Source organism: Candoia aspera, chromosome 15 (assembly GCF_035149785.1).
Source record: "Candoia aspera isolate rCanAsp1 chromosome 15, rCanAsp1.hap2, whole genome shotgun sequence".
NCBI lineage: Eukaryota > Metazoa > Chordata > Lepidosauria > Squamata > Boidae > Candoia > Candoia aspera.
This window is the reverse complement of record NC_086167.1, coordinates 14,150,455-14,176,683: the sequence shown is the minus strand read 5'-3', so window position 1 is coordinate 14,176,683 and position 26,229 is coordinate 14,150,455. Positions and strand designations below refer to the sequence as shown.

Here is a 26,229-nt window from a genome sequence, read left to right as displayed (position 1 = left end):
CTGGCCATCTAGTCCACACCTCTAACAGAAAAAGCATTATGTGAAAGCCTCAATTAACCAACGCCATGATGGGGGATGCAGGTTACCATCCTTGGGGTCTATCTGAGGATCTCATGCGTTTTCTTACTGTTGTTCTGCATTTGACATATTGTTGTTTAACCCAGAAGACGGTGGCATATATAGCAACACGAATGCATGCAGGTGTGTAAATAAAGCTCCTCTCTATTCCACTGAAATCATCTTTAATTAAGTTGATTTTCATGAATGAGTTACAATTACCACCCACCCCAGAACACTGAAATCTTCATGCCCTGGAATCCATCCATCCACACGATCGTGCACAGAGCAATTATCTCATTAAAACTAATTGTAAGTAACTTCAGCAAGGAATCCAGCCCCAATGAGCTAACGTAACTGATTTTTTTTCCATCATACCCACGCACGCACGACCGCATACACAGCGGCTGGATCCTTCCAGGGGCCCATCTTGAGAACTCTCAAGCTAGCCACTCCAATGCCCAACAAGCATTTTTCTTTCCAATGTCCCACTTTCTCCAGTACAACCCAGATCAACATCCCCTTTGTCTCTCAAGGTTCAGTTTGCATTCCTGTACAGTAAATTGTAATTTAAAAGCACAACACAACACCTCCACCCAGTGACTGACTGCTGTATTGCTGCTGAACTTGAGGACGTGTGGAAAGCTGCCAACCGTTTGACGTTTCTCTCTTGGCAAAGTAGAGTTGGGCTCTCGAAGACGCAAAGGACCTTGAGACTAGATCTCGTGGTTGACAAAAATCTACCTCTTTATGGGGGGACTGTGGAATTCAAATCCAATCCTAATTAGTTCCCAAGGAACCATGCACTGCAAGCCACTTTCTTCCCTCCCTATTACTGCTGTTCCCTCCTCCCAAATTTAGCTCAGATTGACATAAAAAAGCCCACAGCAGCCCTGATTCAGGGAACCATCTAACCATCATTCTCCTGCCCTGGGCAAATATTTAAAAAGTACAGCACGTGCCTAAGCATTGCGTTTCCAGCTAGATTTTACAGGAAATGGAAGAAGACAGCGTTCCATCAGGAGGTGCTTGCTGAAAAGAGGCAGAATTAATGGTGGAGCACAAACAGAGATCCACACATTGATTTTCAAGAGTGCCCAGTGGCAATGTTTATTCCTTGCACAAAGAGACCCTCCACAGTGTCTAATTCCAGCTGGCTTCGCTGGATGTTTTGCTGGTGCTTCCTGAACCCTGATAGATTGTCAGCGAAAATGAGGTCGGTTTTGGGCCCAGTGGCAGGGCACCTGGAGCCACAGTCTACCCTCAGACGATTCTGACATTTGCTGTGGGGAGCCAGAATTGAATCACAGCGGTGCAGCTGCATGTAAGGAAGCTTTCCTTTGGAAAAGGGGAAGAGTCTCCATTTAAGGTTCTTCTACAGATACAGCAGTTGGACAGCCCACTGAATAGCCACACAGGTAACCCTTTCTGTCATAAATGGCTGTAAGGGTATGTGGGAATGACGTTGGGAGACTGGGCCCAGAAAGGCTGCCTAAGGAACGGTCAGATAAGAGAAGGCAGAGCCCACAGCTGCATAATGGGTTGAGAAAGAGGCTCGGAAGGGACCCTCCCTAGTTTCTCAAGTTGTAAAGAAGACGGTGGGAGAACTGTGCTTTCAGACTTGCAAGATTCTATTAATGTAGCCTTACAATAAAGTAGAATTAGCTCATCTGGTTGTGTTTCCTGTCTGGTCCACCTGGGAAGGTTGACAGCGGATGACAAAGTGCCTTTCACCTTTAAGAAGGATCAAAGGACTTTCTGGGGATAAGAAGCTGGGAAAGATCCAGGCTTTGTTGGCCAATGGTGGGAGTAAGTGGGGGCTTCGCTCAGCCACCCCAAGGGTTCTCCATTGGTCTTCAAACTCAGAACATCAACAGGCACAATGTTCTTTGTGTCTTTGCATGAGAAAAACAACTTGGAGTAGGCTGGCTGTTCTGGAATGTGGGTCTCAATCTCCTTCCCAGCTGCAGCACAGTCCTTAAGTTTCCAATGGGGACATCTGTTCCCTTTCATTTTCCCCCTTTTGCAAATAAGCAAGATTGGTAAAAGAACTCAAGATCCTTTGCGAGGAGGAACTGAGGTTCATCATGTGTCACTGCTACTGTGAACTGTGTGAGTCCCGCAGAAGTGGGGTGGTTTCTAAAGCTTCCGGAAGATTGGGTGTTCGCAAGATCCTTGCTGGGGCCTTTCTCTGAAAAGAAGCCAGAAGCATCTAGTTAGAACTGCACCAATTCTGAAGATACATGAGTCTGAAGTGGGCTGATCCTCAGCTGAGCCAACTTCACTTTCTGACATCTCATCCTTTCTCATGCAGCAAGCATTTTCTATGAACCGGGAGGCTGGCCTGGTTCATCTGCAACTGAATTCTATGGTTTAGCACAGCAGCCTCCCACCTGGTGTCCTCCAGAGACAATGGACCTCACTGACATCATTGCACCATGGTTAAAAACGGCAGCGCCAAGATCTCTGCAGAAGCTCCAGGTTGGAAAAAGCTGGCTTAACAAGATATGCCTGAATCTCACCTCCTCCACCTATGGTTTAATCAGATAAACCAAACCAAACCAGATTTATTTAATTACGGTCGATGACTGGCAAGGCATGTGATCTGATTCAAAGAAACCATGGTTTGAATCTGGCTTGCTTCAATAAACCAATCTTTTGTTATGTTTATGTTTAAACATATGTTTATGTTAAACCAATATTTATCTTCTAAAGAGGAAGCCAAAAGTTATGCCCTGTTTAGAGAGAGGTGGCAAAGGGACAAGCTTGAGTCTTGTCCGTGCAACTGAAGGCCACGCTTTGGCCAGGCGTCCAACCTGATCTGCCTTCCAACCTTTCTTGTCCTTGTTTGTTCTGCAAGGACAGGTGAATGTCAGCTATCCTCACAGGAGGGCGCTCTTGAATAAGGTAGCAACTATGCAGTGATGGTAGTGGGTCCCTTGCTCCCACGCATTTAGGAAATGCGCCTGGTGGACAAACATCTAAAGCTTTCCCCCAGGCCAACACAGAACCACCGCTCGGTGTTGTCATCCTGCTGCGTTTCCATCCTGAAAATGCAAAGGCCTCCACCGGCAGAAGATTCTGGATGAACCACAATGCTTCCCTGCCTGGTACAGAACACTTCTCAACCCATTGCCACAGGGTTATTCCAGATGCTACATTTAAGGAGTGTCTCTCTTCCTTCTGATTGGGCCAGGAGCTGGGTGTCATCAGCTTAGCAGATACCCCGCCCACAGAATCTCATCTAGGTTTTAAAAGCCGGCTCAACAGAACGTTAGTCGGATCCCGAGGGTTAATGCTGTCGGGGGTTTAGCAAGGCGACAAACTGCAAGGCAGATTGGTTCTTCCAAGCGTTCACTGGTCTGTACTGAAAGAAAAGGGAAAGTTGTAGTGGATTAAGAGGTTACGCGGAGTGCATGGGGCGGCACGGAGATTGGAGATAAAGTTATCTGTACAACTTAAAAGCCGTTAAAAGCAGAAGGAATTGTGAGTAGATTAGCTGCCACAAAGATAAAACATTTTAAAGCAACGAGCCATTCCAGCAGCTGTTTTAAAACCCTGGGAGGTTTTAAAATTAGGTCAAGCTACATTTTGCTTTTTTTTTTTTTTTTTTTAAAGTTACCTTCTTTTTATTCCAGATATTCACCTAGAGTTTCATCTCCATCCACTGCAAGCTGGCTTTTTTCCTGGAGGCCGGGATGGCCCCTCTAGGTCCTGAGCTTTTATTACTACGCCAAAATAAAAAGCTTTTTTCCTAGAAAATAATCAGTCTGGTTTAAACAACTTAGGCTACACTTCTGGGACATTTATGTTACTGATTAAAGGAAGAACGAAGGAAAAGCTATCGTTTTAGTGAACAGTTTTATTGGTGAGGATTTTTTTTCCCCTTCTTCAATTAAGTTGAGAGATCAGAGTAATTGTTTGTCCTGATTTAGGCAAGCTGCATTTATTATTTTAAATGTGATTTAGAAGGGATTAAGAAGCCAGAGGTCAAATTAGATAGCGGGGTGCGCAACAAATTCTCAGTCTTTTGAGAGTTGGGCCGGTGAGCTGAAAGCAATGCTAAAAACCACACAGATACACAAACATACTTTTGGAAAGAGGAGCTTCTAGTGGACCAGTATTGCTAGTACTGTAAAAAAATTAAGGTCCCTGCGGCATTCAAAAGGTGAGTTAGCTTGCAGTGTTTGCTTTGAATGATGCAGAGCAATAAAGAGAGAAGAAATTCTCTGTCAGACACCTGGCTTTTTCCAGCTCAAGGTGACCCACTGAGGGATCTCTTACCAAAGGCCCTTGATACCCATAACTAAAGTCAGAACCAGACGGAATCCGTATTGCAACGGATGGATCCTTCTGCCATGAAAGACGCATTGTCTGTTGAGGAAGTAAACAGGTCCATGTGAACATCATGCTAAACCAGGGGAGAAAGGTTTAGAAGTTTCGCTTTATTTAAAAAGTGACTTGTGATCCAGGAGAAAAACTACTCTGGCTGGCCAGATTCGATCGCAAGGATTTGGAAACCTGCAAGGAAGCCTCGCTAAAGCTTAAATTAACGCCCACCCCGAAGTGCTCTGTGACGGGGCCAAACATGGATTAAGGGAGTCTCCTTTTTTTAAAAAGGCCAGCGAATGCAACCGGTGTGAAAGCTGGAGGGTTTTCAACTGCTGAGGTTACACACTGTGACATCATTTGCACCTTGTTGACTCAGCCTCACGTGAGATCAGGTGCGGTGAGTGTTTCTTTCTTTTTTATATATAATAGCTTTATTACATTTTAAAACAAAGAGATAAGATCTAACAGAGACTAATAAAGGAAGAGAACGGGGGTGAGCATTTCTTGAGGTCATAGGACACCTTGTGACTTTTTGGACCAGCAGCTTCTAAAGAAGTGGGAAGATTAACCTGGAGACTGTGGGCCAAAGCCCTTCGCCATCCTCTCCTTATCCTTCTGATCCAGATGTGTCCCTGGGGACCACCCTTTATTCCTTGAATGCATACTCTGCATGAAGAAGGGCTTGTACTTGGTCTATCAAACTGACTTAACAGGTAGGGATGACAGGGGTGAACTAACCAGCTCAGGTTTAGAAGGGAGACCCTTCCTTGTGGGTCCAACATGGAAACATTTTGTCGGCTGAAGACAAGAAGACGGTTCTGATTATATCGCAAACTCAAACAATCCTCCCATTTAAAGTTAAATTATTCAGGGGAGGGTGGTGGAGGAGACATCCTAATTCGTTTATTTTACTACACTGCAATGCCACCCCAATCATGTTTAATTCCGAGTAGCTTTCTTTCTTTCAGGTATGGTCAGTAACCCAGGAAGATTTGAACTTTATGGTGCCACGACACTGAAAATGAGAAACGAATCTGTGCAAATTGGTGTTCTCACTGGGGTTAGGGTTGGGCAAGAAATAAATATGCTTCTTTTTAACACAGGGACCTGCAACTTTATCAGTTTTTTAATGATATAACCAAGCGATCATGTTTAAAACTATAATTTTAATGGAAGGGTGCACTAGCTTAATACTAATACTAATACTAATTTATTAAGCTTGTATGCCATCCTACTGTCAACAGCTCTGGGCAGTGATATTAGTTCTGTATTAATTCCTGAAATCTGGGTTTTATTCCTGAGACAGCTGCTCCAATTCCTCATTCCACATTTATCTGGGATCAAGACTTGCTCCTAGCAACAGAAAACCTTGACCTTGTTGTTGGCTTGTCTGGGCAGAATGGGAGTGAATTCTGACTGTGATCCAGCTTTGGGTGTGCATGTTGGAGCTGTCTGCATGCAAAGCTGGAGCCCGTAACATGTTCTGGGCCTTGCTTGGAGAGCCAGATGCTGGCCTGTCCAGGCAGAATGAGAACACGTTCTGATCACAAGGGCTGCAATTGCCACGCCGCACCTTAGTTTGGCACATTTAGAAGGCTTGCCCAATCAATACCAAGCCTTTGCAGATGTATTTGGGGAAATGGAAGCGGATCAGCTACCCCCACATCAAAAGACTGACTGTGCAATAGAGTTGGTTCCAAACGCTCAATTGCCCAAGCCGAAAATTTATCCAATGACTCAGAAAGAGCTTGAGGCATTGCGGGACTTTATTGACAAAAATCTGTCAAGGGGGTTTATTGAACCTGCAAATTCCCCAGTTGCTGCATTCTGGGCCTTGTTCCCTGCTCTGCTTGGGCAAGCTAACATCTGGATTTCCATACAACCCCCAAACTAATCTGCAGCTCCTCCTCTTAAATTTGTTACAAGGCAGGGTTATGAGACCCAGGCTGAGCATCCTTGCAACAACTGAGAAAGTTTTGGACCGATTGACAAAAGACAGGAAAGACCTTGAATAAATAAATGAGCAGGAATGGAGAGCTATCTTGAGAGAGGGTGCATGAAAGGGGTCTAGGCATAATCCTAATCAGGGAGAGACTCATATCAAAGGCATCCTACATAAACTAATATGTATATACTGCTTCAAGTTCACGTTGGTAGCCTCCGAGGCAGGACAGTTATGATAGCTGATTGCCTGTTGATATTTATTTATTTGCTTGATTCATATCCTGCCTTTCTGCTCTGGCAAACACTGAAGGAGCTAAGATATATTCCCCAGACTTGGAGCAGCACAGGAGAAGGCCTTTTCTCTCCTGCCGAAAGTCTTCTGATGGTAGGAGCATCTTCAGAAGGCCTCTCCTGACAGTCCTAACCAGCAGACAGGCTCCATACAGATGTAAAGGAAAGAGGGAATGGCGCTGAGGGACAGGAGGGACAGCCAGATAAGGGGGACTTGAGTCCAGGTCAGAATTGTAATCCAAGAAAACATCTCAGACAAAACCCTCTCTATTTCACACGGAGATGAAAAGGGAGGCGCATTCAGACTTGCAAGATTCTATTAACTACAAATTAAAACACAGTAGACTCTCAGTTAACCGGAAATCAAGCAACTAGCACAAAAATCAAACTGGAAAAAACCCGGCACCCTCAAGCAACTGGCCAAAAAAATATATCTGTATCTCTCTACTGCCATCTAGTGGGTATTAGGGTTTAATAGTAACTCTCAAGCAAGCAGAAACTACATTTATCCGGCATCTACCAAACCCCGAATGTCTAACCGAGGCAACATTATGCAAGTTCATTAATTAATTTCCCTGGAATTCTCCCAGAGCAGAGCTGGGGCCTCCCTCTTACAACCAACTCTGCCTCTAGGGCTTTCACGGAGCGCCAAAAGACAGAGGTGGTTTGAGTCAAAGGAGCTGACTCAAGAAGTTGACTTGATGGGTGACTCGGTGAACCTGGTCCTGGTGGAAAGATCCAAAGGAATCCAAATGCAGATGGTCCCTGGATAGAAGACCACCAGATCTTTGCAATCTGGAAGAGCTCTCTTTGTTTTCGAACAATTAAACAACTGCATGCTGCCATCCTGGAGACTGTCCTTAAATATACCATCAAATATACACAGAGGTGTCTCCAACTGGAGCCATCTATTCCATTTGATCTGGAACACCTATTCTGCAAAAATGCAGTTATGGAAGGGTTCTTTCAGGGTGTGAAAGACACCTCAGATTCAAACAACTTGGAACTCAAAACAACTTGGTTAGGGAGCCAAGCCACTACTGTGACGGCAAATTAGGCTGCTCTGGGCCTTTTAGGAGTTCAGAAGACCTCCAAACAATCCAGCCAGCCTTCTTTTGCGCTCAAAATGGCCGTTTCATGCTTCAAATTGAACACCTTTTACGCACCTCTTGGGAGGTGTATATTGTACGTATTGTAGGAGGTTAGAGCGCTGCTGCACTGGGGTGGCGCAAGACTCACAACTGAGAGCCCTAAAATAGCTTGAGGACATTTGGAAACATTTCCACCATGAGTCCCTATCCTATGCACACCAGCGCAACACCCACCCCTTTTCCTGTCCTTAACACCAAAAGATGTATAACACAATTAGAACTGCTGGATTGCAACTTGGAGATTTGTGTGGGGTTCCTAATATTGACTGGGGAAAAGAGAAGTCAACAGGAAGGAACATCTGCTAGAAGGCTTAGCATTGGTTTTGATGGCTATTCCAAAAATACAACCTCAGTTTTCAGGTCACAATGGGCATAAAAACTGCTTCTTCCCCACTGGGTGGCCCTGGATTTGGCCATTTCCAAAGGGAATCAGGATTTTCTGCTAGGTTCTCTTCGGGGGGAACAAAGACACCTTGAATCTTGTTGAGCTTCCTAGCTGAGATGTTTTCTAAACTGCTGGGATGTCCATAGCTTACTCCTGTTTCCAGGTGGCCTTGAGGAAAGCTGAACTTCAAGAATGAAGCTTCTCTCCTTGCACCGGGCCACCTCAAACCTAAAGGGAAAGAACTTGCACATTAAACAGGGTTATGCCCTGAAGAATGGAATGTCCTGTTTGCAGAAAGCCAACTCTAGATTTGCTTATTAGGAGGGAATGAAAACATGTTATCACCATCTCACTTAAACCTCCAAAGGGGAACTTCAGCATGGGTCATGCCTTCCCGTTTTGCTGATACAGATCAGCTGCAAGTTGTTGTTGTTGTTAAACACTTTCTGTGCAAGGGGAAGAAGGTTAAAAGAAGAAAACAGGACTAGCAGTTGGATGAAGAGGACAGGAATGTTCTGACTGACAGCAGAGAGGGGCAGAACCAGGTAGAAACTCAACAGCGATATTAAGGAAGGAGATGGCAGATCAAAGGCCACTTTGAGCCTACCTTGCTCCTGAGCCCAAACGAGCCAGCTGTCAAGAGCAGAAGACCTCCCAGGGCCACCAGGCAGTACTTCAGGTATTCCAGCAATGACGGGATGATTATTATACGCATATAGAAGTAATCCAAAACATCTCCTACAACCTCCACGCTCTGCTCAAAAAAAGAAACAAAACGAATGATGAGTGGTTTTATTTCCCTGTAGGATTTCATAACCTGCATCTAATGAGCAGAATTCTGAGTGGGAGAACACCGTTCCCCCCTGTGGCTCCGTCAGTCAACATCCAACTTGCTTTCCACGGTGTGCCTGAGGGAGCTTTTGGCTTCACGGCCTGCTTCGATCCCCGCCCCTTCTCCATCCAATCTCATCCTTGGGAAAAGGACGTGGACGTTTGACCCCCAGCTTTGCAGATTTCTCTGCCAAGGTTGCATGGTCTCTTCCCACCAACCCCAAAACCTTTCCTCGAACTGAACTTCTACTTCCTTTTCAAACAGCAGAACAATCCACAGCAAAATTCAGCTTTGGTAGCCAAGTGCAGAATAAACCATGACAAAAAATAAAGTTTTATGTAAGATCATCAATTTAAGGATGAATATTTAGATTGAGAGAGGGAGGGAGGGAGGGAAGGAGAGAGGAATGAAGGATAAAGAGAGAAAGAGAAGGGAGGGAGGGAGGGAGGAAAAAAGAGAAGGAGAAGGAGAAGGAGAAGGAGAACGAGAAGGAGGGAAGGAAGTTTAACCAGTCAGTTAAGTTACTGCAAACTACATACAAACTACATACATACATACATACAAGTTACTGCAAACTACATACACCCTTCTCAGAAGGTGTTGTGTGTGTGTGTGTGTGTGTGAGCCTCACACTTACCTCAGAAAACCACAAGAGGGGCAACACCATAGACTTTATCTGTCCGGTTTGCCTGAAAAATCAAGAGAGAACACGCATTTTAAAATCTCCCGGGCAATCCATCTGGGCACCCTTTTGTAAGTCTGAGTTTTAGGTTATAAAGGCAGCATTGCTGCACCAAGCTGATCTTTTCTGCCCAACTTCCTGGGGAGGGATTAATATTACTCAAAGAAGTGGCAAAGAAATCCACTGTTCTGAAGCCTCGCCCCTCCCCACTTGGCACCCAGGGCCAACGACTTACCAGACACCAGGGACCTGCTCCGTGAAGAGATTCAGTTGAATTCTGACTGAACAGTTCAAGGGAATCCCCGTCAGCTGCAGAAAGAAGGAACAGATTTGGTTGTTTCCTTCAAAGATCCCATTTATTTTCCTTTCCTAGGCTTCAAAAGCCTCTTGAAGCGACGCATGGTATTCAAACTAAATCTTTTTTTAAAAAAATAGGAAAAGGAACTTAAGCAGGCAACAAGACCAAAAAACCCCAACAATTTGCAGGCATGCACACACACACACACACAAAGTGGGCTTGTTGACAGCAAAACAAGATTGGCCTAAATTTTATCCTTGTGCCCACTGGAATTAGGGTGACCTCCTGTTTATATCCTCAAAAGGACCTCTTGTTTATATCCTCAAAAGAAGGCAGTTCAGAAAATAAGTCATTGCAGAACAGAGAGTCAATTTAGACTTTATCATAGTCTAATCCCTAGAGGCCTTCCCAAGGTGTGTACTGGACTTCCATTCCCATCACTCCCAGCAGTGTTTCTCAACCTTGGCAACTTTAAGATGTGTGGACTTCAACTTCAGTGCTGGCTGGGAAATTCTGTGAGTTGAAGTCGCCACATATTAAAGTTGCCAAGGTTGAGAAACACTGCATTAAACCATCAACCATGGTTTATCAAACGCAGGGGCTGCAAAGCCAATATTAAAGAAATCATCGGGTATGATGTGCATGGTGTAAATCCAACCACATTGCTAGGAACTGGGCCATTAGCGGGCAGAGGAACATACCCTTGCAGGGGAAATAAGAAATGCAAAGGGTAGAAAAAGAATCAATCGGTGGGTGCAGGATCCCTGCCACCCATCATGGCTGTGGGCATAGCACGCTTTTTAATTGGAGAAAAAATGGACAGATTAGGTCATCAGCCTTCCTCCTACCTGGGCCATGCACAGCTTCCCTGCTAACAACAAAGACACAATGCAGGTTAGTTTTGGAAGACTTTGGCCAGGATCCCACCTGCGCCATCAACCTCTAGCTTTGCCCCAGGCATGTCCACAATGTCCTATGCAAGCCAGCTGGATACTTCCTCGCAAGCCAACATACCATTGGTGGTTTCCCGCCAACAAAGAGGTGAAGCTGACATTCAGCCCCTAGCATCGCCAAAATACGAGAGCCATTTCACTTCTCTGCATGCTGCTCTCCTCTAGCCAAAATGGCCCGCAGAGCGAAATGTTCTTCTTTGCGGCCAGAAGCTGCGCACCCATGCACTCTGACTCGCCAGTTTACAAAGTGCAACCATTCCCCTCCTGCTAGGGAAGAGGTTAGGGAGTGCCAAATTCAGCCAGACCTATTGCTGTTCCTCTCCTCCTTGTTTAAGAGGTCACCAGAGACAGTGCCCTGGACAGGAGCTGCCCTGATGAAGTTGCTTCTCCAATGAAAAAAAAAAATGAAAGCCAACGAGATGTTCAAACAGCTTGGTCTTCAAAGGGCATGAACTGGCACAGCAACTGTGAGACTACCTGAAAGGGTTATGTGGGAGGATAAGAAGGTTTCAAAGAAGGGAATTACAGTGCCTCCACATCTCTTCAATTCCCATGGGGCCAGCAAGAAAAAGTCGGAAGCTCAGAAGGCACAACCACCTCGGGCATTGGCAAGCACCAGCTTTGTCAGTGGCCCATCGCTGGAAATGTTGAGCAACATTGCCTATAGTAAGCATGAGGAAACCCAGCTGTATCTTCATCTCCATCACTTTCCCAACTATTTTGCTGATCCAAGGGAGGAAGGATGACAAAATGGGAGAATGTCAGAGTTGTAACTAATTTACTGTTTTACAGCTGGAAGGAAGGAGAGAGAAAGGGGAAAGGGGAAAGGGGAGGGAGGGAGGGAGGGAGGGAAGGAAGGAGATAGAAAGTGGCATGTTGTCATGATCGCCGTTGCGATGTTTGTGACATCGTAACGGTTCGCATGACAAAACACGGATACGTATCAATGACTGAAGAAGGGCAGGCGATAAACTAGACAAAAAGGGTAATGGGTTTGGGGAACTCAAATGGGCAACAAGATCTTATCACCCGGCAATCGACCATTTACACCATTGTCGAGGAAACGGTCAGGGCGAGGTTCAGAAGGGCGCGCCCGGGCTTTTGAGGAATATTGAGATCTAATCGCCCAGTAATGGACCATTACCTCGCAGGAAGACAAACGGGGCGATGCCCGGGGCGAATGGGACTGGACGACCTCTCACCTAGCAAGCCTTGATGACCTGCCACTCTGTAGAACCCATGGAACCCACCCGGGGAGTGTGGGGGTGAAGCGCTGTTTGGCGCGAGACTATTTAAAACCACTTCGGGCGCGCTTTCCTCACTCTCAGTTTTCTACTGGTGTGCATTCTATTCTAAATAAAAGCCAGAGCTTAAACTTGCTTTAGAGTCTGAGTCTTTTATTTAGTCTTAGGCATCCCTTACACATGAGCACTGATGGTGAGCTGGAAGGCACCTCTATCCAGGGGGGAAAACGCACGCGCAGTTTAGAGGCTTTGAACTGTCCTTCAAAGAAACTCAGAGCAGACCCGCCTTGACTTTTGGGGTTTATCTGTCTGGGTTTTTCCCACGCTTCTTCAGTTTGTTAGGATTTTCTGCCTTATGCAGCAGTAATAAACACTAGAGACCTACTCCTCGTCTCAGCGTGGTTCCTGGCTATTAGGACATCAATCCTAACAAACAGAAGAAGTGTGGGAAAACCCAGACAGATAAACCCCAAAAGTTAAGGTGGGTCTGATCTGTGTCTCTTTGAATGGCTGCTTAATTCCTCAGTACTACGCATGCGTTTTCCCCCCTGGATAGAGGCCCCTTCCAGCTCGCCATCAGTACTCATGACAGAAAGGGGAAAGGGGAAAGGGGAGGAAGGAAGGAAGGAAGGAAGGAAGGAAGGAAGGAAGGAAGGAAGGAAGGAAGGAAGGAAGGAAGGAAGGAAGGAAGGAATTCTTGCAGTGTGAAGTCTAGATTCAATGTCAAGTCATCCATATAATGCATTAAATGTGGTTGCAACAGATTCAAGTACAAATCATTTCTTTCCATATATGTGACAGAGGACAAGGGACATGAAACCCCAAATAATCCCTGCATGTAAACATATGCACACACACGGGGTTCCCTGTATTAAGAAAGTTAGCACAAGAAAAGCAGGCTTGGGCTAATATTTTGCTTCAGGGACAGGTTCTTAAGGAATTCAAAAGCAAAACTGTTCAAAAACTGTCTGAAGATCAAATTTGGAGTAGTGAAAAATAGCCAACATGTTGTCTAAAAAAAAGGCAGGGGGGAGAGATAAAGGCTATTTTCCCCCTTTATTTATTATTAAAAAAAAAAAAAAGGAAAAGAGACCAAGAAGATTACAGGCCCAATTAATCCAACGTGCTCCAGACAGTGGTGTGATAGCAACTGATGATTATGAAAATGTATTCATTATTCTTTGAGCTGGCCCAAGTAGTAGAATTCTCTAGGTAGTGTAAGAATATGGGGCAATTATCAAGCATCTAACAATCAGCAGTGGGATAAACAGGAGGTAAAAATGATAATAAAGAAATGAAATTGCAGCCTAAAAAGATCCAGATAAATATTAACCCAGAAGATTTTAAAGATAGAATATATACTCAAAACCAGAGACATCTGTTTTGGAACTAATGCATAAACAATTGGTAAAATCATATGGAACTTTGTTTTTATATAGGATATATAGCAGCAAGACTTTTATTTGCTCAAAGGTGGAAAGACTCGATATTACCTACAATGGAAGAAGGGATGGTCAAGTGGATGGTGTTGGCTGAGATGGCGAAATTGACAGCTTTGATTAGAGAAAAGACATTGACTAATTTTATGGCAAATTGGAAGCCCCCTTTGGGCTTTTTGCACGAAACAGAAAAAGAATGAAATTATGATTTGATGATTAAAAATATTAGTTGACAATAGAAAAAATGGATGTTATGTTGACACCTTAGAGCAGGGTTTCTCCACCAGGGGTCCCTGAGAGGTCACTAGGGGTTTCCTGGGAGATCACGATTTATTTAAAAATTATTTCAAATTCGGGCAACCTCATATTAAAGAGGTAAGTTTCATTCTTTATTTTCAGTTTAAGAACACTGTTCATGCACATAGACAGGCCCATCCATGAAACAAATATAATAATTTTGTAACTTCTGGCCTATCTTTCAGCCTGAATGTGCTCCTACACCCTCTAGCAGCCACCCTTGGCCAGTTTATTCATCAATACAACTTGATTTGCACAATTATTGGAGCGATCATTCATTCATTCATTCATTCATTCATTCATTCATTCATTCATTCTCTCTTGCAGTCACTCAGCAACCCCAAGCCAACAAAAACAACAACCCACAAATCAAGCATGACTACAAAAACATCTTATTCCTTTTTTGTTATTTAAAAAAAACCCTAACACTTCCCTGGGATTCTCAAATCCACCTTAACATCATTTAAAACTTCAGTTGACTTTAGCTACTACTTAGAACTTCACAGGGAAGGATCTTTTAAAGGAGCCAGAGAGTTTACAAAGCACAGAGGAGATGAAGATGAAGAAATGAATCTTTTGTTGTGTAAATCTGCACCAACAAAACATGTCTAGCCCTCCCAGCTATTTATATTTAGAATACAAATGCAAATGTAAGCTGCTGCATTCCTTTTAATGCATTCTTTTGTTATTTCGAAATGCTGTCAATAAAGGAATGATTTCTGAAACACTGGAACCAACACTAAAATAACTTTTCCTGGCACTCGGAAATCTCTCTTTCCCACTTTCTTTTAAAAAAATGCTTTTCAGTTCCATCAGGCATAAAAGGTAAATAGGCCTAGTCAAGATGTCCTACCTTTCCGGGATTTAAATAAGGGGGCAGAAAACTGTTAATGTTTTCTACTACAGATTAAAGTTACTATGGTAACTAATCATTTTGGCCAGGTGCAGAGGTTGAATTCAACTGTCCCCTTTTCGAATGTTAATTTTTGCACCGGGGGAAAGAAGAACTTGCTTGGACTTGTTTTAGTTTCTGTTTCCCTTCTGCGTAGGCATGTAGCTGCTCTCACTGAGGGCCTGCAAGAATGCAGAAGCCTTTAAAGATGTTTTGCTTTCTGTAAATAAATTATTTTTATAGAAATGCCTGGTGTGTGACTTTTCTGATCTCTCCTGGGCCAAAGGCTTTCCCAGCAATCTGCCAACAAAAACCACTCTAGAATTGTACTTACCTGTCCCGTTTGATCAAAAAGGTTGACAAACTAATACTGGAATGTACAATCGCCACCCTGGTAATATTCATAACCAGAGAATGAGGCTGTAAGGGGTGAACTCACCGGATGTATATCGACAAAGAGTTCATGTTCCTTTTCACTGGGATGCAAACCATCTACTGCGTCCAGTAATGATGGGTCAGCATTTAGGAAGTGAGGTTGAGAAATAAATATCGGTGCATCTAGAAAAAAAAAACACAGAATATTATAATCAGAACAAAACAAGCTCCTATTTTTTTTCCTCCTTTCAAAACACGTGAGGGATTCCCTGCTGACTATGCCACTCCACGTGATGCTGGATTTTGCCTTCGGGGCCCTTTCGCTGATCACGAGAGAAGATGTCATGAGTAAGGATGGCAAGCAGGGGGCTCCCATCCAGACTGTTAAGCGCATGCCTAGCACTGAGGAATTAGGTAGCCATTCCAAGAGGCACAGATCGGGACTGCCTTAACCTTTGGGGTTTATATGGCTGGGTTTTTCCCACGCTTCTTCAGTTTGTTAGGATTCCTATTATGTACAAGCAATAAAACATTAAAGACCAGTTCCTTGTCTCAGAGTGTTTCCTGGCAGTTAGGACAGAAGTACTGCTACGAAGGGCCATTGACCATGAGGACCAGTCCCTTGTTTGAGAAAGCTACAGAATCCATTCCCCGACGTGTAAAATCCCCATTAGTGTGGTGAGCCAATGCGACCAGAGACATCATAGGCAGTTGTAAGTTTTTATAGGAGCCCAGGGTAGCTTAGAGACTACCAGGGCATTCAAGTTAGGCACCGGCTTCTTTTCCCCTGGGTTCTGCAAACTGCAAGAAATTTTTTAAAAATGGGCTGGCTATCATCAGTGATCTAAAAGATTTCTCTTGATCGGAATGAACAAACAGAAACTGCTTTGCCAAGAGGGTAAAATACAAGCGATTTAAATGTGCATGCCACGTTTATTGATTTAAAGCTTGACTGTGAGCCAAGAACTTGGAGTTCATTCCTATTTGCTGCAGTGTGCCAGGGTCACAAAAACAGGAAATTGACTGAAGCCAGTTCGTATCATTAATGGAATGAAGAGAGGAGAAAAAAAATGCTGACAGTTCCCTTCAAGTTATACGACTCTTCATTCCCTTGGTTTCTAATGCCCGCGCACCTGCCCACGGCTTAATTGCAAATGTAACCTAATCCTGGCATGCAACGTAGAAATTGTCGTGCATGATCTGGGGCACTGACAGGCTGTCCAGTTGGAGGCTGGAAATTCACTGCTGGGTGCAGAAAGATGTACTGTTCCTGTCAAATTAACTGAAGATCAGGAACATGAAAAAAACAGATTATGCAGTTCTGTATGCACAGGCAGAATTAAATATTTACTATATTGTGTTGTGCGAGAGCCAGTCTGGTGTCGTGGTTAAGGCATCAGATTAGAAATCAGGAGGCCGTGAGTTCTAGTCCTGCCTTGGGCACAAAGCCAGCTGGTTGACCCTGGGCCAGTCCCTCTCTCTCAGCCCTAGGAAGGAGACAATGGCAAACCACTTCTGAAAAACCTTGCCAGGAAAACTGCAGGGACTTGTCCAGGCAGTCTCTGAGAATCAGACATGACTGAATGGATTAAAAAAAAAAGTATCGTACTAGCCATGACCAGGAGCAAGGGGTCATACAGTGAGAGACAGACAGCATGTCCTTTTGGCCTAGCAATCTGTATTCACCAGCCCCACTGGATTCTGCCCCTGTATTTTCAAAGGCTTCTCATGGCAGGATTAGAAATTTTAATAAGCAACCAGCCAGGTTCATCTTCAGGAGACTGTATATCCAATTTAATGACTGCCTTGAGATGTATTACTTGGACTGAGCATTTAGAATTCCCACTTCCCTGCAGGAAGGAACAAGATTTATAGTTTTCCTTACGTTATTCCAACAATATTAGCCCCTGAGATGTCAGACTGTTCATCAGTCCATCAGTCAACATGGGGTCAGCCCAGTTCAAAGCCAACCCCTTTTTGGAAAGTGGAAAGCTTAAGAAAACCTTTGTACAATCAAAATGTCCAGCAGACGTACTTGATTGACAGGAGCTAATGTTCTGGATTCCGGATTGGCGGCATGGACAAAAACACTCGTTGGGTGGATAGACCGTTCCATTGGCAAACAGGGTCTTTGGCAACGTATAGCGATAAAGCGGTATGCCTTGGAATTTTTCAGTTTTGGTGTAGTTTAATTTAATGGACCTGAAAAAGGGAGATTAAGAGAGACGTCAAACAGGGCAGAGGCTTGTTTATTTATTTCTCAAATTTCTATCACTGCCCATCTCCGCCCCAAAAGCGGGACTCTTTCCTTGAAAGACCAGGGTCCCAATGGACTGTGGATGAAGAAATGTGTCTGAAGTTCTAGAACAGAGATGGAAACCTTTGGGTGGCCAGATGCTGTACTTAAATTGGGGGGAGGATCCACCCTGGGTGGACAGCCATGTGACAACGGCCATGCAATCCTGGGAAAATGCATCTGAGCGATGGAGGGACTGGTCGTTGGATATTTGGCCGTTCATCCATTGCACTGAAAATATATCTGGAAAGTTGCATCTGTTCGGCCGAATTCTAGCGCAGAATGATGTCTGGAAGAGGCAAGGATTTGCAAGCAAGTCACCTGCAGGCATCAGGAGCATAGAGTTCCACCGGCGAAGAGGGAGTCATAAACGGCGGCCATGCTTCTCCTGCGGATCCCTTAATCAAGTTACATTGGTCGGAATGCCAATATGGTACCTGCAAGAGAGATGGAACCTCAACAGCCAGAAGCCAGGCTGGTGCACCATTCCGTCCTCCAGAGCTCAGAATAACAGTCTCCAAAAGCTTGTCCGATACTTTCCAGTACAAGCCCTCTCTGCCATTAAGCTATTCTTTCCACGCTGCGTTTCCTCTGTGTCAGATCGGTGAGCTGATAATATCACCCAGCAAAAATTAAACCAAGAAATCCCACCAGGAAGATTGGGGGCCATCAGGAAGGAGACCTCCGGCAGAAAATCCTCCAGAGCAGCAGGACCTTGACTAAAATGTGTTGCACTGAAAAAACATCTGGCTGGAGACAGTTATAGAAACAAAACTCTTTGGGGATGATGCACCTCCAAAATCAAGACTGCATGAACAGAGGACCGACTTCCTTTACAGAAGGAAATGCATTTGCTTTTGCAAATGTTATGCTGTGACTCACCTCCTTTGTAAGACTTGCTGCAGATGCTAATTAATCCTGACACAGAGGAAAACACCGATATCAGTTCTGCCTGTTACCAAAACAAGCATGGAAATAGGACCTTCTGCCTACCTAGAAGATGAGACTATCTAGCTCACTGCATTGCTTGCGTGGGAAAAAGCAGTCCAAGAATTTGACCCTTGATTTTCTTATAAATAGGGCTTGCGTTTGATACACAGCAGTCACTGGAATTCTTTCATTATGGCTTTTTAGCTTTTCTGCATTTTTTTTTTAAAAGCAGTTATTAGAAGGCCTTACCGAAAACAGTGATTTGTTTTATTTTTACCTTTTTTAATCCATTCCAAGTATCCATCGTATGGACTTTGGAAATATTGTCAGAGCCCGTATACACAGTGAAGAGACCCATGTGGGAATTGTTTAACTGTAATGGAAAAGAACAGACTGGCTGATTACACACTCTTAGCAACATTCTGGGCTCCCTGTTTCCACATTTTTCAGAAAGGGGAATCGATGAAGGAAAAGGCTTCCACTTTAACAAGGTAGGCAGAGAGGTAAAGCCCCACGTGTCTTTTTGCTTCCTGGCCCAACTGCAAAAGACAGTTCAGGGAAGCCTTTCTGCTGGACTTTTTAACTAAAGCCAGTTTCAAACTTGAGTCTCTAGAAGTGGGCTGTGACTTCCATCCTCCTTGATCTCTGGTTAGCCTTGGGTCTCCAACTTCTGTGAATGCTAACTGCCATCCTTCCTGACCCCTGGTTATGCTGGCTGGGAGGAGCGTTGAGAAACTGCAGTTGGCCAACATTCCATGGTTAGGACAGAGATCATAGCAGGATTCCCAAAACAGGTTTCACCACTGAAGCACCTCCTGCACGTTAATTCTGAAGGTAACCATGGCTAAGTGTGTACGATTGGTGGAGCACCCACCACTCAAAAAATAATGTGCGTCCCTCAACTTGGTTAAGAAAAGCTGGTAGAAGGCCATTTCTGATCTCTCCCTCCATTAAATGTGGCCTCCTAGGAAGTCTCTCTTCTTTGGCATCTGTGCCCACTTTGTCCCAAAGATGACCAGGGCTGGACCAATGTCTCTCCCTCAAGGATCTGACTTACATTGACAAACAAGCCAAATTTTTCTTTGAATGGAACTATGGGGACACCAAGGTTGTTCAAGAACTGAGTGAAGGGTTCATCATATCCCCATATCACCTCCTTGACAGTTCGGTTTATGAATGCCTTCTCTCTGAAGAAGGTTAGAGCACCACTGAAGGTCAACCTCAGGGCAAATGGCATGTTTTCCAACATTACAGCTGCTCCCTTGAAGGAAAAAAAAACCCAGAATAAAAGGAGAGTTGAGGCAAACAGAAATAAACAGCTTCCTATATTTTAGAAACGGGCCAACTATTATCACATTCTATAAATGTGGAGACGTGCTTCCTAATTGCTATCCAATTTGTGCTCCAGTGAAGAGAAGCTATCTGTCTGGTGAGTTTGGTTTTGTCTGAGCCCACCCCTGTAGCATTATGTTTGAGCTGACTGTGATGAACTCACTAAACCATGTTCAAACAAAACCATAGCTTGGCGTGACATGTCAATACCTAAGACCCACACCTATCAACATCCAGTTTTGAGGGTTGGGGGACCATCAGAAATAACATGGAAATCCCCTTGTATAAATAACATTTCTCTTTAAAGTAAATAGCTCCGTATCTTCCCTTTCGCCTTCAAAGAAAATGGCGGCTATGAAGTGTTCTGTCAACGATCCCCACTTATTTCTAAATAGCCAAGGGTTAGCCCTTCAGCACTGACAAAAATTCTTGTAGCCATTAGCAAGCAAAGAATCAGTTCCTTGAATCTCATGCTGGTGATGATGATAGAAACTTGGATGTTGCTTCTGAAGCGTATACAGAGGTTCTGAACTCGCCCATCTGTGTTTTTTTCCTGCACTTCTGCCATTATATTTTATAGTGTATTTCCTGCACTTCTGCTATTTTCCTGCACTTCCGCACTATTATCCATGTAATAAAAAATCTAATGTAATAGTACAGTCATGCCTAGCTATAATGGTTGCTGGAATAGAACAGCCTTAACAGCCTTTACGAAAAGTCAGTCAAAAACGGGTCAAACGTACTTCTGGGGGAATGTACAGGTAGTCCTCGCTTTACAACCATTTGTTTAGTGATGGTTCAGACTTAAGATGGTGCTGAAAAAACTGACTTATGACTGGTCCTCCAACTTAAAACTGTTGCAGTACCCTTGTGGTCACATGATCGTGGCTTGGGCGTTTGGCAACCGGTTCAATTTATGACCATTGCAGCATCCTGTGGTCACATGATCGCCATTTTCGACCTTCCTGGTTGGCTTCTGGTGAGCAAAATCAATTGGGGACTGCATGGTTCGCTTAACAACCACATGGTTCGTTTAATAACTGCAGTGATTTGCTGAACTAAATAAATAGTTGCAATAAAGGTCATATAACCAGATCAAATTTGCTTAATGACCGCTTTGCTTAGCAACTGAAATCTCGGTCCCAATGGTGGTCGTTAAGCGAGGACTACCCGTATTGCTAGATCAAGTACATGCTGGAAAAGCAAAACCAGTGAAAAATTGAGCAGTGTCATCCTCGACCCAGAAGTCCAGAACTGATACCCATTACATGAAGATGGGATGAAGATCCTAAGAGTTGTAAGCCCACTTACCAACACCAAGATATTCGGGAAAATGATGTAATCGGACTCTGACCCATTGGAACGGTCCGGTTCGAAGACAAACGATCGATAGTTCAAAAAGGAGACGGTATTGTTACTGTGAAAAGTGATGTTCCTTTTCTGCCTGTGTTCCCTGCAAGAGATGCAGAACCATGGCCAAGAGAATCAGGAGCGGGAGGGAGAATGGCACTTTTTTCCCACCAGAAATTGTTTTTGGTCCTAACAATCCCTTTGGGCAACTACAGGGCATCCTGGATGAATTTGGCTGTTCCATTTAGCAACGGGAAAAAGAGAGAGAAAGCACCATTTCAACAGAAAAAGACTTCCTTCCAAACTGCAGATAACCAGCAATTTCCTTTTTTCTTCCATTTAAAGAAGGCCGGCAGTTGCCCGTGCTTGGATGGACCCCCTCCCATTAAAATAAATAAATAAAAGGTGCTTCTCGCTTTCAAACAATTTTATTTTACAGGGTTTAAAGCAGCGCTTCTCAAGCTCGGCAGCTTTGAGATAGATGGACTTCAAGTCCCAGAATTCCCCAGCCAGCACAGCTGGCTGGGGAATTCTGGGCATTGAAGTCCATCTATCTCAAAGCTGCCGAGCTTGAGAAATGCTGCTTTAAAGGGTGCTTTCACCGCAAGACAAGGCTGAGCAGTGTGCAGTTGTTATTCTGTGCAAATGTAATGAACAGACTTTGCACATCTGGATGGATGGAGTGCTGCTAAATCGGAAAAGAAGAGAAGATGCGGCCAGCTCCCACGGCCTTGCAAAGGGTCCGGCCCCTGACCTCAGTCCACACCTAAGGAGGCAGGCTGGAACCAAATTTAGCAGCTGCAAGCACCCTGCCCTTACATGAGCTTCAGTTTCCACCCATAAGAGGCCAAAAACTCGGCTTTGTCTGCGTCTTTTTGGAAACCAGAAAAATCATGCGCGAGCTACATACACAGCCTGAGAACCGACTTTGCCTCGTGATGAGAGATGATTCCTCCTCCCTGTTTTAAATCGCACAGCAACCTTGAAATGTGCCCAGTTGTGTTGACGTCTCCTTATAAGCGGTCCAACGGAAGAGAATCTCCATAGCTCAGGGTTGAACTCTGGAGCCCTTGGCGCTCTCTGAGCTTGGTGGTTGGCTTGTGGACGTCAACCCAGCTAGGTAACGTCATCCGTGCGAGGGAGTGTGGTATTTGCTCCCTGTTTATATCCAGTCGCTTGCCCTGCCCGTGTTGGTGGTGGTGTGGTTTCCTCCTTGGTAGCTCCTTGATTAGGGTATTGTTTTCTGCACGATCATTTGCCTGGTATTAATCCCTCCTTATCTGGGTGTCCGCTGCTGGAGACGTGTTCAAGTAGAGATTAACACTAGACGAACAATCAAACAGAAACCAGTATCCTACTCACGGAACAACCAAGGAAACAAACAATCAAACAGACAACGTCTGCAAGCCAATGACCAAGCTCAGAGAGCACCAAGGACTCCTTAGAAGTGTCGTAAGAAGAAACACAACCAAATCACCGACAGTCAACAAGACAATGGAAATCGACTGTATTCCCTGCCCCAGCTCAGCCCTAGATACTGTCCCAAATGGGCTTGGAGGAAGGAAAAATCACTCCCAACCGGGAGCGACATGCTCCAAAAATTATCTGACGGTCAATCTTCAACTTTAATCCCTTTGCCTGGGATTCTGAGTGGGTAATTTACTTGTTCTGGTAGGTACAATGAATTCTTGAGCTTATGCTTCGCAAGAATTATAAAAACGGTGACTCACATTCTTTACTGTGGGGCTTATTTCATAATCCCTCCCACTTGGGGAGGTTAACGATTCCCCGCTTTGCTCCACCAAGAAGCTTCCAACGCAAGGCAGGCTGAAATTCCACCGGTTGCATCGATCCCACAGCACCCTCCAGAGGAGCCAAATGCAACGGTCCACCGCCATACTGTGTAACAACGGTGGAGCTGGCCTCTGGTGAGTGATATGAGGACATTGCCATGCACAATGGGTCTGTTAAGCTGCCACACAAGTAATACCTGTGTGTTTTTCCAGAGCTGGGGGTGGGGTGCGGGTTGGCACGGCCCTGTTCTACCATCTCTTCCATCCTGACTTTCAACAGCCTACCCTGCGGCCAAAAGAATGGGCTGCATTTTGAAACGTTACCACTTCTTCCCCACTTTCTGCGTGGTGTCACTTCTTGCCCAGTGGGAAAAAAGTTCTGGAGATGCTGAAAGGTGGCACGCTCAGTTGGGCCATTTGGAGAAGATTCTGTACGCTGGCACTTTGCCAGCCTCCCACCTCCAAACCAAGACCTTTGTGACGGTTTCTCCAGAATGAAAACCCTTGGGTGTGCGTGCGTGCGTGCGTGCATGCATGTGCAATGTCTTTTCACTTTTTAAAGGAACAGATTTTTGTCCTCCACAGGAGAAAAGGGTGTTGGGAATCCTACATGGGTGATACATGGAGGGCAGGTTCAGTATCCTGGACTTCCATACAGGGCTGCAACTGGGGGGAGGGGCAAGTGGGGCACGTGCCCTGGGCACCGCGCTGGGGGGGGGGCACCAAAATGGGCATGGAATCCATGTTTGCCCTGGGTGACACAGACCCTAGTTGCGGCCCTGCTTCCAAATATCTGCTAGATAAATCCAGAAGTGTTGGGCATAAGCTGGCTGAAGAGAATCCTCCTTCATATTAGAAATCTAATTGTGGGAGAGAGAGAGAGAGAGACAGACAGACAGACAGACAGACTTTGAAACTAAGACACTAACTTTGTACCAACAGGAGCAAAATTCTGCTGAAAACAAGACTTATAAGACTTATAAACAACCCCCCTCCAGAGGCTCTAGGCCAGTGTTTCCCAACCTTAGCAACTTTAAGACGGGTGGACTTCAACTCCCAGAATTCCCCAGCCAGCATGGCTGGCTGGGGAATTCTGGGAGTTGAAGTCCACCCGTCTTAAAGTTACCAAGGTTGAGAATCACTGCTCTAGGCGCTGTGCAAAATCAAACACTATATAAAGGACAATACAGTAATAACCAAACCATAGAAAGCAATAATAAACATTAATGATGGGGATCTTCCTTTACCTGCTTAATCACCTTCAGGAAGAGCCACATTTTAACTTACACCACAGCTTAACCACCTGTTGGAAAAGCATGCGTGCAGCCATTCCTAAACGCTTTGCAAATAATTCTGATTACCATTCAGCTCTGGAAAATCTTCCTCCTCTCTCTTAGGCTGAGCTCTCCTGATTATCCAGGGGAATTAAACAATGTTTTTCTCAATTAACTTGGCTTTGCAGGAGACTCAAATTATTGCCTGATCATGCTGACTTGGTCCATGATAAGGAAAGGGTTGAAGTTGATGATACAGTGTGTTGTTTATCTTTGTTACTCACGCACACCTGAGCAATTCCACATAGGGTTTCCACCCAGCCCTGAACCCAACTGTCATTTTTTCAATTGTGGGTGGGCAAACTCAGCCACTGTGGTTCAAACACCATGGCGTGAGAGGATATGGAAATCCAGCCACAGAAAATACTTCTTCCTTGGGGCAGCTGTCCTCAAAAGGTCCTCTCCTGCAGGTTTTAACAAGCAGGTGTTTTTAAAATGAGGCAGGGACCTTCTCTGATTTCCGAAACTCTGATATAGCATAGCTATATAGTGTCTTGGGCTCCGTGCATACCACTAACAGTCTTGGGAGCTGTCCAAAATCACTGTTCTTCTCTTCATTTTCTTCAGAGAACATTATCATCTATTGCTCTATCTTCTCAGAACTTCCTTTACCTCACAGTATGAAGACCTGGAAAAACTGGGCATGAAGGAGATGATCCTTCCTTCCTTCCTTCCTTCCTTCCTTCCTTCCTTCCTTCCTCCCTCCCTCCCTTCCTCCCTCCCTCCCTTCCTTCCTTCCTTCCTTCCTTCCCGTCCTAACTGTCCTCTAATCTCCTGAGAAAATTCTCCTAACCAACTAACCAAAGATCTTAGAAGGGCCTTCTATGCTAGCTCCTTCTCATTGGTCTGCCCTCCTGCCCCAAACTTGCAGCCGTGGTTTATTTTCCTGCAAAAGCTGGGGAACACAGAGTCCTGTCGAGTGCCACAATCTGTATATTCCAATGATATGATCTTTGAGCCAAGAGGGGAAAAAGGGCAAACCTGTACACGTAAGGTCCACGTTGACTCAATATCGGCTTGGCTCCTAAAAGAATTTCCTTGGAATTCATCACTTCAAATAAATGGAAGGAAAAGAAGAATGGCACGGGAAGGTCTTTCCACATGCTGTACATGGAGCTGCTGGGATCAATTCTCGTGTTCTGCAAAGATAAGGGGAGAACACAGTTCAGAACTAACGGCCCATCATCATCATCATCATCATCATCATCATCATCATCATCATCATCATGATTTAAAACAAAAGAAAACAGCAAATGCAAGTTTACCCAAGAAATTAATTCGATTTTCTTAACTGGAAAAACAGCAGGTTTATCTGTTGGGTTTCTCTCCTTTCTTGGTTATCTACATCCTCACTGGTTAATATTTTGGCAATTTACCTTCAGGTTTTTTTAAAGCCAACATTTGGGGGAAAAAAACAATACCCAAAGGTATCTGATGTCACTAGGTGTCCCCCATGATCTCCCTTTCCCAAGAAATGTTGGATTATTATTATTTTTTAATTATTTGTTTTGCTTATGGCTGCTAAATTATTATGACTAACCTACCCTGGAAGTGATCGTAAATTGCCTAAGAATTCTAAGGGTTTTAATTATTAGTTAAGGTTTCCCATAGCTGAGAGAACCCCCTTCGAATTGAACCTGGAGGCACACACATCGCATTTAAACACTTCCCAGAGCTATGCTTTGTTTCAAGCGTGACTTAATAAAATAGACACAATTTACCGGGCTCACACCTATGTTAAACAGCCAAGCATGGTGTGCTAGCCAGAATGATTCAGTTAACTTGTGATGCTGTGCCAAAACCTAGCAAACCACAGTGAAGCTTACTGGCGCCATGTTAGAATGTGCAAGCAAGTATTGGAAGACGCACAACTGCGCATGTCTTGCCCTAGACTAGCACATTAGCAAGTCTAGATCAAGTTCTTCAAACCGTGTTTTGCGGAATCCTACAGTTCTGCGAGAACTTGAAGGGTTCTATGTGATTTTTTTTTTTCCCCAAGAGGGGAAAAAAGAGGAAGTTCCC

General features: G+C 44.5%; 1 protein-coding gene across 6 annotated transcripts in view; it reads right to left on the bottom strand.

Annotated features, from left to right (window-relative positions):
- Positions 1-225: 225 nt before the first annotated feature.
- The window catches only part of SCARB1 (scavenger receptor class B member 1), a 34,395-nt gene continuing 8,391 nt past the window's right edge, over positions 226-26,229 (bottom strand). Inside the window, exons 2-14 of one of the 6 annotated variants that reach the window (XM_063315412.1) lie at positions 25,189-25,346; positions 21,042-21,183; positions 19,456-19,659; positions 18,676-18,771; positions 17,790-17,905; positions 17,208-17,374; positions 15,237-15,355; positions 9,910-9,983; positions 9,630-9,681; positions 8,768-8,914; positions 4,342-4,431; positions 3,680-3,811; positions 2,119-2,248 (exon numbers count right to left, since the gene is read on the bottom strand). In XM_063315412.1, the coding sequence (XP_063171482.1) occupies positions 3,704-3,811; positions 4,342-4,431; positions 8,768-8,914; positions 9,630-9,681; positions 9,910-9,983; positions 15,237-15,355; positions 17,208-17,374; positions 17,790-17,905; positions 18,676-18,771; positions 19,456-19,659; positions 21,042-21,183; positions 25,189-25,346 (1,473 nt within the window). In that variant the 3' untranslated portion in view covers positions 2,119-2,248; positions 3,680-3,703. Of the gene's footprint in view, positions 2,249-3,679; positions 3,812-4,341; positions 4,432-8,767; positions 8,915-9,629; positions 9,682-9,909; positions 9,984-15,236; positions 15,356-17,207; positions 17,375-17,789; positions 17,906-18,675; positions 18,772-19,455; positions 19,660-21,041; positions 21,184-25,188; positions 25,347-25,928; positions 26,082-26,229 lie in introns of those variants that run through there. The other 5 variants (XM_063315413.1, XM_063315417.1, XM_063315414.1 and 2 more) reach the window with 5 other exon arrangements.